Raw genomic sequence first — 13,228 nt, forward strand, 5'->3', positions numbered from 1 at the left:
GGAGAAGCGGGGTGGAGGGGGAAACCGGGAGCGGATGGAACGCGGCTGGTGACAGCGGGGGATGGGGGTGGATGCAGGAGGTATAGGCAGAAAAGGGGGTGCGGTGGGGAGCGGGGCTGAGGGAGTCCGAGGGAGGGGAGCGGAGGGCGAGGAGAGAACTGGGGAAGATGAGGTGTGAAGAAAGCCGGAGGGGGATGGGAACCAGGTGAAGAAGAGCGGAGCGAATAGGACGGAGATTGTCGCTCAAGAACGAGGACCTGGACACACCAGGCATCAGGGGAACTGGGGACAAAAAGCGGCGGCCGAGGAGAGAATTGGGAGGAATGGGTCCGGGAAGCCTGGAGCCAGTGAGAAGGCGGGGGGAAAGGAACGAACGAGTCTGGAGAATAAAATGGGGGGCACTGAGGCCGGGAGCTCAGAGGTTAAATGGGAGCCCTGGTGGAGGAGCCCCGCTCAGGGGCTAGGAATGAAAGCGGAGGACCAGAGAAGGGGCAAGCCGCCGGTTTTTAAAAATGGGAACCAGAAAAAGACAAGCCCGGCGGAAAATGGAGGGTGAAAACGAGCATGTCAAGGTTAAAATGGGCGGTGAGAAAGGGTCAGCGGGCCAGACAAAAAAAAGGGGGGAATCCAAGAAGAGTGGGGGTCCAAATATGGACAAGCTGGGTAAACATGGGTGTGACCTAGGAGGACTGAAGGCCACGGAAAGAGGTGTTGGGGACACCAGGGAGAGAAGTGAAACAAGCAGGGGTATCGTGGGGGCTCAGACACCAGCTTGGATTAAACCCACACACATTCAAAGGGAGGGGCTGGGTGGAAAGGAACATGGGACACTGAGGTTAAGGTAGGAAGCATGGGTTTGGTTAGAAAGGAAGTAAGTTAAGGTGGAACCGCTGTGATAAAGAGCTGGGGAGCAAAGCTGGGGCAGCGAGGAGGGAGCCCGGAGCGAGCCTGGAGGGCAGTAAAGAAAGGGGTGGGAGGAGGAATGACCTAAAAGGGAGACTGACTTGAAGCTTCCTCTAAGAACTGCTATCTAGCCTGGGCCTAGAACAGCAAAGTGGGAGGTACCGTGAGACATTATGGGGGTTACAATTAGCTGAATCCAGTAAAGAATTCCCAAGGCCACCCACAACTACAGGACAGCTGATAAAATTCATCTTTTCAGACAGTCCAGCAAATCTATGTTCTCCCTGAAGACTGCCACCCTAGCCCTTTAATGTTAGAAAGCACGCAGTCTGACCAAAGAGGCATATACAGGGAGGAAAAACAATGGAAGAACAAATTTCTCAGATCAGGAAAGGTGCGGGTGGTGTCTCAGGAAGTGCAAGAGAGTATCCACAAAGAATAAAATGGCAATGAGAATGCTATCATTACTAACAAAGGGAAAAAACAAAGTAAAAAAAACTGGGGGAGGCAAACCCATTTCTCCAAATCTTTCAGTTTACTAATGAAGTCTAAATCAAGATCATCATTTATTTAAAAATAACTTTATTCCATAATCTTTTTTTAAAAAATCCATATTATAACCTCAGAATAAATTTCTCTTACCCCCCCTCCCCACCCCGCCGCACACCAAATATTAAAATGTAAATAATGCAGAGGGATCTGCTAATTTTTCTTTGCAGCAGTTCCTGGTCAGCCCCACAGTGAGAATTACCAGTTGGCACTTAACTGCATCACAATCAGTTTTACCTGGCAAGGATGATCTGCCAGGTTTCAGTGCTTCTTCCATCGTGGGTTGTCTGCAGTTATAGGGTCTATGTGTGCTTGTGAGAATTAGAACTAATACCAAAGCCACAGGATTGCCCGAGCTCTTTCCCAATATACCCTTCTGAAATGTCAGTTGTGAGAGCGGTTAAGTATTTATCTTCCTGGTTCCGATAAGTAGATCTTGGAGTTCAGAATACCTTCTGATAAGATTGTGTAACAGCACAATGTAACGACTTGGACTTTGCCACACGGAGTTTGTAACCCACTGTCATCATGCTTGTAGTTTGAGGGATGAGTCATCTTAAAATAAAAGAAAGCCCTAATTCGTTAACAATCCTTAAAACTCAAAGACTGCCAGTACCTGCGCTCTTAACTGACCCAGCTGTATCAATGTGCACACAGGGCTCAGGTATGAGTGACAGAAATCGTGGCTCAGCTCATCTAGGGTGTATAGTGTTTGGCAACAAGACCTTGAAGCCCCCAGTTGCTAGTGGAAAAACCCTGCCCCAAAGATATCCCATCATCAGGTGTGTGTGCAAGAGAAGTTCCTGAAAGCATCTCAGTGATCTTGCAAATCATTCTCTGCGTTCCTAGCTAGGGATTTTTTTTTTCCGTTTCTTTTCTTTTTTAAAAAATATGGTTGCCTCTGCAGAGTGAACTCTCAAAAGTCAGGAATTTAATCATGGAAGATTCTAAAGGGAGATGGATTCAGAGTTCAGTGACTTTAGAAGCAACTCAAGTCTCCTGTTCTGGAACACTCACTTGGACTGGCCAGAGTACTAAGTACGGGAAGTCCGGGGCAGCAACAGCCCGGGCATATTAGAACCGCAGTTTGTACCTATTCCTGAGGGGTGGAAACTGCAGCCAGCTCCTGCAATCCACAGGGCTCTGAGCTGGGGACTGGGCTCACTCCTAGTGATTTGCTCAGTTTAGTCTTTTTGTCCAAGGAAACAGACCCCTCCCCATCACACCTGCAGGGAAATGCTGCAGATAACCAGCTTCTCATCTTACTGGAGTCCCAGACCCTGTTATTTGGAGGAAGGAAACTCTCCCTTAGGCCCTAGCTCTTGCCCATTAAGTGGGACATGAACATTAAAGAGTGCAAACTCAAGTCAGATTTTCATGTTTAGCACACATCTTTTGCACCCTTATTAGGTCTCTGACATGTAAGAGATTTGGACAAAATCAGAGACGAACAGTCTCTGACTGTACAGGGATCTGGAAACAGCAGCTTAAACTCATCAGTTGTTACTTCATTCAAAACTTTGCATTACTGATCAATGCATCCTCATACTCTCCTTAAGAAGTCGGAAGGAAACAAGTTTTCCCATCCCCATTTCTAAGATCGAGAAACTGAGGCCAGATGAACTAGTCTGCCCTAGGGGTACTTATTACCAGATACTCCATTGCAAAATATTTCTCCTGTCTTCTTTCAAAGCCACAGGAGAAAGCGGAGAATGGGAAAATCTGCAAGCTACTAGGGTATCACCTAAGAGGCTTTTGTATGCATATGAAGATCTACAAAATGAGAGGTTCTAATGAAAGGCACTTCCTCTTAGGGGCCCCTACCTCTTTTGAAAAGAATTACACCTCCAGGGAAGCAAATACCATCAGAAGAGCTCTGATAATGCTCTCCTCTGAAACCATTCTAGGAAGAAAGAGAGGCCCAGGCAGCAGCTTGTAACTTACAGTGGACATAGTTTCTTCTGCTCGGGAGGGCAGAGGAGAGGAGAGGAACATCTGCTGAATACCTGCTGGGCACTTTCACATCCACAAGTACCTCATCTCCTCCCCACCACACCCTGTAAGGCAGGTAGGATTTCACCCATGTTACAGATGAGGAAACTGAGGCCCGGGAGAGGGAAAGCAACGTGCCCAAGCCCGGGAAACCAGTAAGGAGCAGGGCCCACATTCAAGCCTACATGTTTGCAACTCCAATATGGGAGCCAAACTGCCTCCAACTGACTCGCATCAATAGTGGACACATCCTCACCTTTTCCAGGGAGGTGACTTCAGCCTGGTTTTCCAGCTTAGCTGGGCAGTGATAAAGGATGTGTCCCTATCACCCCACACTATTCCCTTATGTGTTGGGGCAAGCTGGTCACGGACCTCTAATAGTGCACTGAGAGCACTGAGCACGGAGGCCAGGTGCCGCCCCCACTCCTGTCCCCTCCAAATCAGCATCAGTCAACATGGATAAAGCTGGAAGTCACAGTGAAGGGTGCACCTCGGATGCCAAAGGCACCTTTTCTCCCCATGTGCTGCCCATTCCCAACACATTTTAACATCAATGAGAAAACTTAACAGCAAATCAAACCAATTTAGGAAAAAAAAAAATGGAAGGAAATCTGTGTGTTTTTCTTTTTTGCTGAGTGTCCCAAACCATTTTCAGCCCTCAGGCAGGGGTGCAAGTCAAGTCAAAGCAGAATGAAAAGCTCATCTTCAATGTAGCTTTTCAAGCTTTAAGACGGGATAATGGAGGACAGTTCTCTTTCTTCAAACTGGCCTGTCTTCTTCTTGAAGGATGTCACTCTGCTCCTCACTGCTGTCGTCTGGACAGGAGGCAAAAGCAGATCCAAGTCTGAGTGAGCTCAACAAGAGGTCACTCCATCTCCACCATCCATTTGCAATCACTGCACTTTCTAGTCCTCTCCTGGTGAGGCTCAGAACTAGAATTCATGGGGAAGAGGGTGGGGCAGGGTGTGTGTTCCCCTTTTCTCCTGTTCTTTTCACTCAAGATCCTCTAGACGTGCCTGGAACCGTCTACCCTGCATCAACTGGTTCGTGCCATTCCCCTCACCTGGAATACTCTCTCCTTTCTGCTTCTTCAAACTCAACTGTCCTGAAAGACTTGCCTCAGATCCTCCTCTGCCCTGAAGCGTCTCCCAACCAGTGCATCCCTCAAGGCACTCACCTCTCTCTAGGGTGATTTTTAAGTCTATCCTTCATCTGGCAATAATCAAATTCCTCCTTGGGACAGAGCTCCTCTACTGCTCTTTCAACAGTGATGGTTAAATCTTGCTTCTGTTTTAAGCTTCCCCGAATTTTCCTCGGTACACTCTGACTGGTCTTGTAAAGCTCCCTGCCCACAGTCACGATCGGTCTTTTTTTTAATTCCCCCAACAATGCCACTATCGCACCTTTCCCAGAGTAGGTCCTTGATAAACATCTGTCGGTTTAATTGTGGTGTCGGGAGTTGACAGTAGATCCTACACTAAACTTTAACTACCTTCCCCACCCTTTGAAAACACGAGACTCACGTCTTCGAGATTCTTACTGGGAATCCCACTGCAGCCTAGCAGAGCCCTTTGAAGGAAAAAGAGCTCACCTGGCAGAGCTTGGAGTCCATTGCCCATCCAGTCGACATTCCCATTCACCAGGGCAGTCACTCTGTGAACGCGGCCATGCTTACAGATTTCTTCTGCTGACTCCTCCCTCTCGTTTGCTTCTTCCTCCTCTTCTTCCTCTTCAGCATCTTCCTCCTCTACCCCTTCTTCCTCTTCTGAATCCACCAAAACCATGACATCACCCATGTCTTGTCCCCTAATTTCCAAAGGGGGAGAAATACTCAAGTCAGCCCTCGCTGAATAGAAAACACTAGATTTATGACAACCTCCTTTGTAACATGGAAAATTCTTTGTGCGTTCACCTCGGTAAAGAGAGCACCGTGTGATTGTAATCTCTCAAGGAGATGCTGCCAGAGTCCTACGGACAATCACGAACTTCCCTGGGTGGGTTTTATTACTTCCCCCAATCTTTGGGGTAGGTGACTCTTTGTCCCAGGAACCTACCACTTTAGCTCCCCTCGTATCACGTACACGAATGCTACGTTCCTTTCCTGAAATGCCCTTTATTTCTGTTCTTCTTACTGAAATTTCACCTCCTACTCATTATTCAAGGCCCAGGTACAGGCCTCTTCCTCCCCACAAGCGCTGAACCGTGATTGCACTTGGAGTCCATGCCCAGCAGTTTAGCATTTAACTCTCCAGTTCATTGCTGGCTCTGCCTACTCAGCCAGCCTGTACATTTCTTACACATGCCATGGGCCAGTCACAGTGCTAGGAACATGACATTTTCGTATAATCTTCAGAGTTTCCTTCTGGAAAACCGATGAGGAAACAGAGGCTCAGAGAGGGTCAGGGATTTTCGAGGAGCACCTGGCTCAGGAATGGCAGAAGTTTGATCTGAACCCAGGTCCGCTAGTTCCAAAGCTATTTTTCCACTATGCTTGCTGCCTCCTTCTGTGAGAACTAAGCCTGGGGAATGAAACACTCACTGGGAAGATGGCCTTCAAACACGGAGCAGTAAAAGTAACATTCTCCCATGAAAGATCATCCCAGAACAGTAATATCCCTTCATAAACTGGTTGAGAGGGACAAAGAGAAGAGTTCTTTGCTGCAACCCAGAGTCTACTTAGGAAATGAAATACACAAGTCCCATTTAGTTACCTTGCCCCTACTGAGGTTTCCTTAGTTTTCTTTTTTAAGTATTTTTTTTAAAGATTTTATTTATTTATTTTAAAGACAGAGAGTGAGTGAGCACAGGGAGGAGGTGAGGGAGAGGGACAAGCAGACTGCATGCTGAGAGCACAGAGCCCGACTTGGGGCTGGACTTCATGACCCTGAGATCATGACCTGAGCCAAAAATCAAGAGTCAGACCACGCTTAACCACTTAACCGACTGAGCCTCCCAGGCATCCCCTGATATTTCCTTTTGGGAGGGGCTTCTGGGCATGCTCAGACTAGTCTTCCAAAACATGCTGTAAGACTATGACTTATTCTTCCTTTTAGCTCTTTTTAGAAAATTAAATAAAATAAATGCACAAGTGGCTGGGCTCATTGCACACACACCGTCTTTATGCTTCCATGAGAGCCCAGCGATGTGCCCCACCCTGAGGTCTGGCATTATAAAACCAGCATAGACTTTGGAATCAGTCAGACCTGGATCTGAACGCAGATGCCGCCATTCATTTCCTGGATGAGCTTTGCAGAAATTACTTCACTTCCCTGAGCGTCCATCTCCTTATCTGGAAAATGGAGGGGCCACCACCAGCCTGAAGAGTTTATGAAAGAGTTTCTAATAATGCCTAACGAAGCCCCTCCCCCAGTGTCTGGCACATGGTGGGTCCTCCACTGTGGCCACTACTATTGCTTTTAACAAAAGAAAACAAAAACAGCAGGGAAGACAGACCATGGAAATGGGTTTTCGACTTGATTCTAGGAACACTCACCTGAAAGTGTTTCCTACTGAAGGGAGAAAGGAAAAAAAATTAATATCCAATAACATCCACTTCAGCCTCACAAAAGTTTTTAATCTAACATTTACGAAAGAACGGAGAAATGAGAAGACTGACCCAACGTGACAGGTGACAGGGTGTTCAGGAATGGCACTTAAGTGATTCATTATTGCACATCCGGACCCAGTCAAGAAGCCTATAGAATGGGACCTCAGGTAGGAGCACAACAGGGGCCTCCTTCCCCCACCCACACCTTTTCAAGAAGCCTCAAAGGTAAACAAAGGAACCCAGGAAATCCTTACCTTTCCAGCAGAACACAGGGCTGTAATACAACATAAGCCCTGAGATAATGGCCAGTCCCAGCAGCAGGAGGCTCACGATGGTTCCCACAATTCCCCCGATATTTAAAGGTTCTGCAAAGACAAATTACGCTATTGATTCCTCCATCTGATACACGTGCTGGTCAAAGAGCAACAGCTCCCTTCCTCTGCCTGGGTCTTAGTCTTGTTTTGGTTCCATGATCTTCGGCAAGGCACGTGACCTCTCCATAAAGCAAGATAAATATTCCATTTCCCTACCTCAGACAGTTTGTGGAAAGCACACGAAGCATGTGACGCAAAGGAAGACTGGAAAGTTAAAATCTCCAGACATCAAGACTGTTTATAAGGCCAGAGAAATGAAGAGGGTGAGCTCTTGGTGCTATGATAAACAGTGATGAATGGAACACAATAGAGAATCCAAGAACAGACCACACATAAAAGAAAATTTGATATACGACAGATTAGTGAGTAAAAGAGGAATTATTCAAGAATGGTGCTGGAACCAATGCCTATCCAAATTTGGGCGAGGGAGAAACTTGATCCCCACACCTCACACCATTCACGAAAATTCATTCTAGATTAAAGATATAACTGTGAAAGGCAAAACGTTAAAACTTTTTAGAAGAAAGTATAGGATAGTATCTTTGTGGCCATGGGGGAGATAAGATTTTTTGAGATGTAAAAATTGCTAAGGATATAAGATTCATGAAATTAACTACATGAAAGTAAGAATGCCTGCTAATCTTGGGGCGCCTGGGTGGCACAGCGGTTAAGCGTCTGCCTTCGGCTCAGGGCATGATCCCAGCGTCATGGGATCGAGCCCCACATCAGGCTCCTCTGCTATGGGCCTGCTTCTTCCTCTCCCACTCCCCCTGCTTGTGCTCCCCCTCTCGCTGGCTGTCTCTATCTCTGTCAAATAAATAAATAAAATCTTTAAAAAAAAAAAATGCCTACTAATCAAAGAATACCAGAAAGAAAGCAAAAAAAAAAACAAAACACTAAACTAAAAAGAGATATTTGTAACATGTAAAACGAACAAGGAATTAGTATACAGAATTTCTAAAGAACTCCTACATATCTACAAGAAAGGGGAAAATGTCAAAAGGAGAAACACGAATGGCAAATAAACATAGGAAATAATGCTTAATCTTCTTAGTAACCACAGAAGGGCCAATAAGAATAGCAGTAAGATTCCATTTTACACATACTCGATGGGCAAAAATCACAAAGCCTAAAAGCAAAAATGTGGAACAACTTCAGTACAGCTGTTGTGAACAGAAAATTGGTATGACCACTTTGAAAATAATTTGCTATTATCCCAGAAAGATACAAATGTGCATACCCTTCCTTTCTATTCCTTCTACACATATCCTAGAGAAATATTTGCCTGGGGACCTGCTATGTTTGTGTACAGAAGGAGCTGGGTAAAAGATTTTTCATGGCAACACTTTTGTTCATCACAACAACAACAAAATCAGAAACAATACAAAGGTCCATCAGCAGGAAAATTAGTAACTTAGTTGTGGAACCATGACACAGTAGAAAATCCTACAGCAGTGAAGAGGTACAAAGTATAATTACACACATTGGCATGAATAAACCCTAGGAACAAAATGTGGAGTGGGAACAGCCAAGCATTTCACTGTGTAACAAAATCTTTTTTGAATAATTCAGGATAGTGCTTACCTTTTTCAGGACCAGGATGAGACTGGAAAGGGGTCTAGCAGTAGGGTTGCCCGAAAAAAATACAGCATGCTCATTTAATTTGGATTTCAGATAAACAATGAGTCCTGTTTTAGAATAAGTATGTCCCATGGAAAATATGGGACATACTTATACTAAAAAAATGCCTTGTTTTTCTGAAATGCAAATTCAGGTGGGCATCCTGTTTTTTTAGCTTTGCTGTCATTTTCTAAATCTAGCCACACTACCTACAAATAACTTCAGCATTGTAGGCACCGCTCTGTATCCTAAGCGGGATGGTAGGTTCTCAGGTGTTTTGTTATTGTACTTCACAATTTGCATTTTTTATATTCTTAAAATATATATTTTTATACTTATAACATATATATTCTTTGGGAAGTAGTAAGTTATTATTTTTTTAAGTTTTATTACTTTTTTAGTAATCTCTATACCTGATGTGGGGTTCCGACACGCCACCCTGGGATCCAGAGTTGCATTCTCTTCCGACGGAGCCAGCTAGGCACCCCAACATAAAATTTTTTTTTACCGCTGTGCAATGTGAGAGATTTAGGGCTGGATAATAATTTTTCCACCTTGTCAAGTCATAGTCAAGCAGATACGCCTTCTCCCTGATGGCAGTGACCCGCATATAGGGAAGAACCAAATTGTCCCCATGCTGCTGCCTGGTCCTCGGAAGCTCTCAACCAACCCCCTTTGGGGCCCCTTCCCTCACTCACCTTTCACACTCAGCCAGATGTCCACCTCCCGCACCCCCACAGGGTTCTCAGCCCGACAGACGTAGTAGCCCTCATCCAGGGCCTGGGAGCAGTTGCAGATGGTGAGAGTGGAGCTCTGGCCGTTCTGCGTGATGAGATAGCGGCCATTGGGCCGGATGACCACCTCAGGCTGGGTGAGGTTCCTCAGCCACAGGACCTTGGCAGGGGGGTAGGCCCCAGACACTTGGCAGGTGAGCGTCACATTGCCCCCCACGAAGCAAGTCTTCATGGGCTCAGAGAGAAGGGAGGGGCGCCCTGGTGATCAGACAGTAAAGAAAGACAAATGTTCAGGGAGATTCAAGCCGTGGCCTGAGATTTTCAAGAATGTTACTACCTTCCTGATGAAGGAACTCCAGGAATTTCTGTCCTGCCCTTGGTCTCAGGTAATAATAAAAGCTAACATTTATTGAGCACTACTATGGGCTAGGCACCGTTCAACTTATTAACCCTAGTTTGCAGATGAGGAAACTAAGACCCAGAGAAAGTTAAGTTACTTGCTCAAAGTCACACCATTAAATCAGCGGTGCACCTAAGATTTTGGCGAGACCAACTGTCCTAGTTTGCCAAAGCCTAAGGTGGTTCCTGGGACATGGAGCTTTCAGTGAGAAACTGGGAAAGCCTTAGGCAAACCAGGATGAATTGGTTACTCTTTTCTTTTTTTTAAAGATTTTATTTATTGGGCACCTGGGTGGCTCAGTTGGTTAAGTGACTGCCTTCGGCTCAGGTCATGATCCTGGAGTCCCAGGATTGAGACCCACATCAGGCTCCCTGCTCAGTGGGGAGTCTGCATCTCTCTTAAAAAAAAGATTTTATTTGTTTATTTGAGAGAGAGAGAGAGAGAGAGAGAGGGAGGGAGAGAGCGTGTAGAGAAGGGGGCAGAGGGAGGAAAGAGAGAATCCCAAGCAGACTCCCGGCTGAGCACGGAGCCAGTCACAAGGGTCAATCTCAACCCTGAGATCATGACCTGAGCCGAAATCAAGAGTCGGATGCTCAACTGACTGAGCCACCCAGGCGCCCAGAGCTGGTTACTCCTGTAAGCCCAAACTGCCAGGCTTTTGTAGCCCACAACCCTCTTGTCTATGCTCTAGGCTTCCATGCATCATAGCCACACTGCTCATACAAAAAAGGGGTGAACAGCCTGCCAAGAGTGCCCGAGGGGACAATAAAGCAGCTGTATTCATTTCCTATTGCTGTTGTAACAAACTGAGTGGTTTAAAACAACACAAATTTATTCTTTCCTAGTTCTTGAGGTCAGAAGGTGGAAATGATCTTATGGGGCTGGAATCAAGGTGTTGGCAGAGCTCATTCCTTCTGGAGGCTCCGGCAGGGGTCGGGGGGTGGGGGTCCATTTCCTTGCTCTCAGCTTTCTGAAGCCACCCGCATTCCCTGGCTTCTGGCCCCTCCTTGCATCACTATAACCTCTGACATCTGTCATTACGTCTCCTGCTACGGAGTCCGACCCTCCTGCCTCCCTTTTAGAAGGACCCTTGTGATGACATGGGGCCCACCCCAATAATCCAGGATCATCTCCCCATTCCGAGATCTTAATCCCAGCTGCAAAGTCTCTTTTGCCACAGAAGTAAAGTCACAGGGATTAGACACGGACATCTTCGTGGCGGGGGGGGCATTAGTCTATCACGGGTCTGTCCTAGACAGTTCACAATGCAGCGTCTCCATGGCCTTGGGGTCTGATCTGTGTGGGACATAGGGAACTGTAAGGTCTCCCCTAGCAATCCATTTATTTTCTTTGTGGCAGAAGACTTTTCCCAAAACATATGCCTTCCTGGGAAGGGTCGCAAATTCATTGTGGGTGATATGTTAAGCCCATATTTTCAGCAGCTGAAGGATAGAGTGGCATGTTGGGTTCCTGCCCAGGAGAGCGAAACCCCACGCTTCCCAGCCGCAGTTGTTCCAGGAGGGAATCTAGGGTTTCACTGCTGGCGCCCTGGGAAGAGGGAAGGGGGAGATGTATGTGGGGGACGGGGGGGAGGGTGGCGAGGTGGGAATGTAGAACGGACCAAAGCCTCTCCCTCTAAATCAGGTCAGCAAAGGCAAAACCCCAAACCCACTTTTGCTCAAGAAACTCATGCGTTACACCCCTTTGTGGATCAACTGTCTGGTCCCTTACCCCCGTTCCTAAATCACACCTTCCCCTCTCTGGTGAACTCCTATCTTCTTTGAGGTCACCAAGCCAGCAATACTGACAAGCCTCATCAGTCTGATGGAATTCAGGGGACCCCAAACCAAAGCTTGAGAAATGGCCTCCTCATCCTGTATAAAGAGCAAAACGAACTCTTCCTGGTACCCAACTCACCCCGCAAACCAAGGTCATGTACATTAATGTGCTTTTGCCAAACATGGCCATTACCCCTCAAAAAGTGGAGTCACCCCAACAGCTGGTGTGGCGCCTATAAATTCAGAGTTTCTTTCACTTAAGAGGGTGCTGTGTGCAGGGGTGGGGTCAGGGGTGGAGGTAGGGGCGGGGATGCAGGGCCCTCAGAGGTCTGTAAGAGATGGACACCACACCAGGCCTTTGCACAAGGGGCTGCTTAGTGCTTCAGCCTCTCACCGTTTGAGTGGTCTTCTCCCGTGTAGGGCCTACAAGCAATTTAAAGAGAGAGGTGGGCAGCCCGAGTCAGGACAGGGGTGATGGTAAGTACGACATGGTGAATGTGCTAAAAGCCACCATACAACACACTTTGACACAGTGAAGTTCATGTTACGTGAGTCATATCTCATTAAAAATAAAACCGCAGATTACCAGTTGGGCTGGATTTAGCCCATGGCCATGGTGTGCCAAGCCCTGTTGTAATGCAGAAAGTGAGTCTCGGTCCCTTCTGTCACGCAAGGCCAGCCAGGTCCCAGACACAGATGAGACACTGTCACATTTGCTGAATGAGTCAGTGGGGAAGGGACAGCCATGTGAATGCCACTTGCCTGGGAAAATAAGCACCTCCTGGAATAGCAAGGCTCACTTCTCAGCAGGCTAGCACTCCACGGCTCCCCCCTCTGAGGATTATCCTGAAAGGCCATGAGGAAAATCCTCACCAACAAAACCCAACACTCTCTGCTCCTTGCTTACTGTTGTATTAGATTCCCGGGGCCGCTGTCACCAGGTACCACAAACCGGGTAGCCTAAAGCAACAGAAATCCATTCTCTCACAGCTCAGAAACTCAGAAGTCCGAAGTTAAGGTGTCAGCAGGCTTGACTCCTTTGGAGGCTCCTGAGGGAGAAACCATCCCATGCCTCTGTCTTAGCTTCTGGGGGTCGCCAGCAATCGTGGCCATTCTGGGCTTATAGCTGCATCACTACAATCCCCACCTCCATTATCATGTGGCATTCTCCCCGTGTGTCTGTGTCCAAATGGCCCTCGTCTTGTAAGGATAGCAGTCACGGGAACAGAGCCCACCCTAACCCAGTACGGCCTCAACCTAACCTCATCACATCGGCAAATATGGCCATGTCTACAGGTACCCAGGATTAGGACTGGAACAGATCATTTTTT

General features: G+C 47.0%; 1 protein-coding gene across 5 annotated transcripts in view; it reads right to left on the bottom strand.

The window, feature by feature from the left end:
* Positions 1-2,012: 2,012 nt before the first annotated feature.
* VSIG10 (V-set and immunoglobulin domain containing 10) overlaps positions 2,013-13,228 on the bottom strand; it is a 31,085-nt gene continuing 19,869 nt past the window's right edge. For 3 of the 5 annotated variants that reach the window (XM_002919677.4, XM_034637792.1, XM_034637790.1), the window contains 5 exons: positions 9,684-9,977; positions 7,246-7,356; positions 6,938-6,953; positions 5,036-5,250; positions 2,013-4,259 (listed from right to left, as the gene is read on the bottom strand). In XM_002919677.4, coding sequence (XP_002919723.2) covers positions 4,204-4,259; positions 5,036-5,250; positions 6,938-6,953; positions 7,246-7,356; positions 9,684-9,977 — 692 coding nt within the window. In that variant the 3' untranslated portion in view covers positions 2,013-4,203. Of the gene's footprint in view, positions 4,260-5,035; positions 5,251-6,937; positions 6,954-7,245; positions 7,357-9,683; positions 9,978-13,228 lie in introns of those variants that run through there. The other 2 variants (XM_011225535.3, XM_034637791.1) reach the window with 2 other exon arrangements.

The sequence above is a fragment of the Ailuropoda melanoleuca genome, chromosome 12, assembly GCF_002007445.2.
Source record: "Ailuropoda melanoleuca isolate Jingjing chromosome 12, ASM200744v2, whole genome shotgun sequence".
In the NCBI taxonomy this organism is placed as follows: Eukaryota; Metazoa; Chordata; class Mammalia; order Carnivora; family Ursidae; genus Ailuropoda; species Ailuropoda melanoleuca.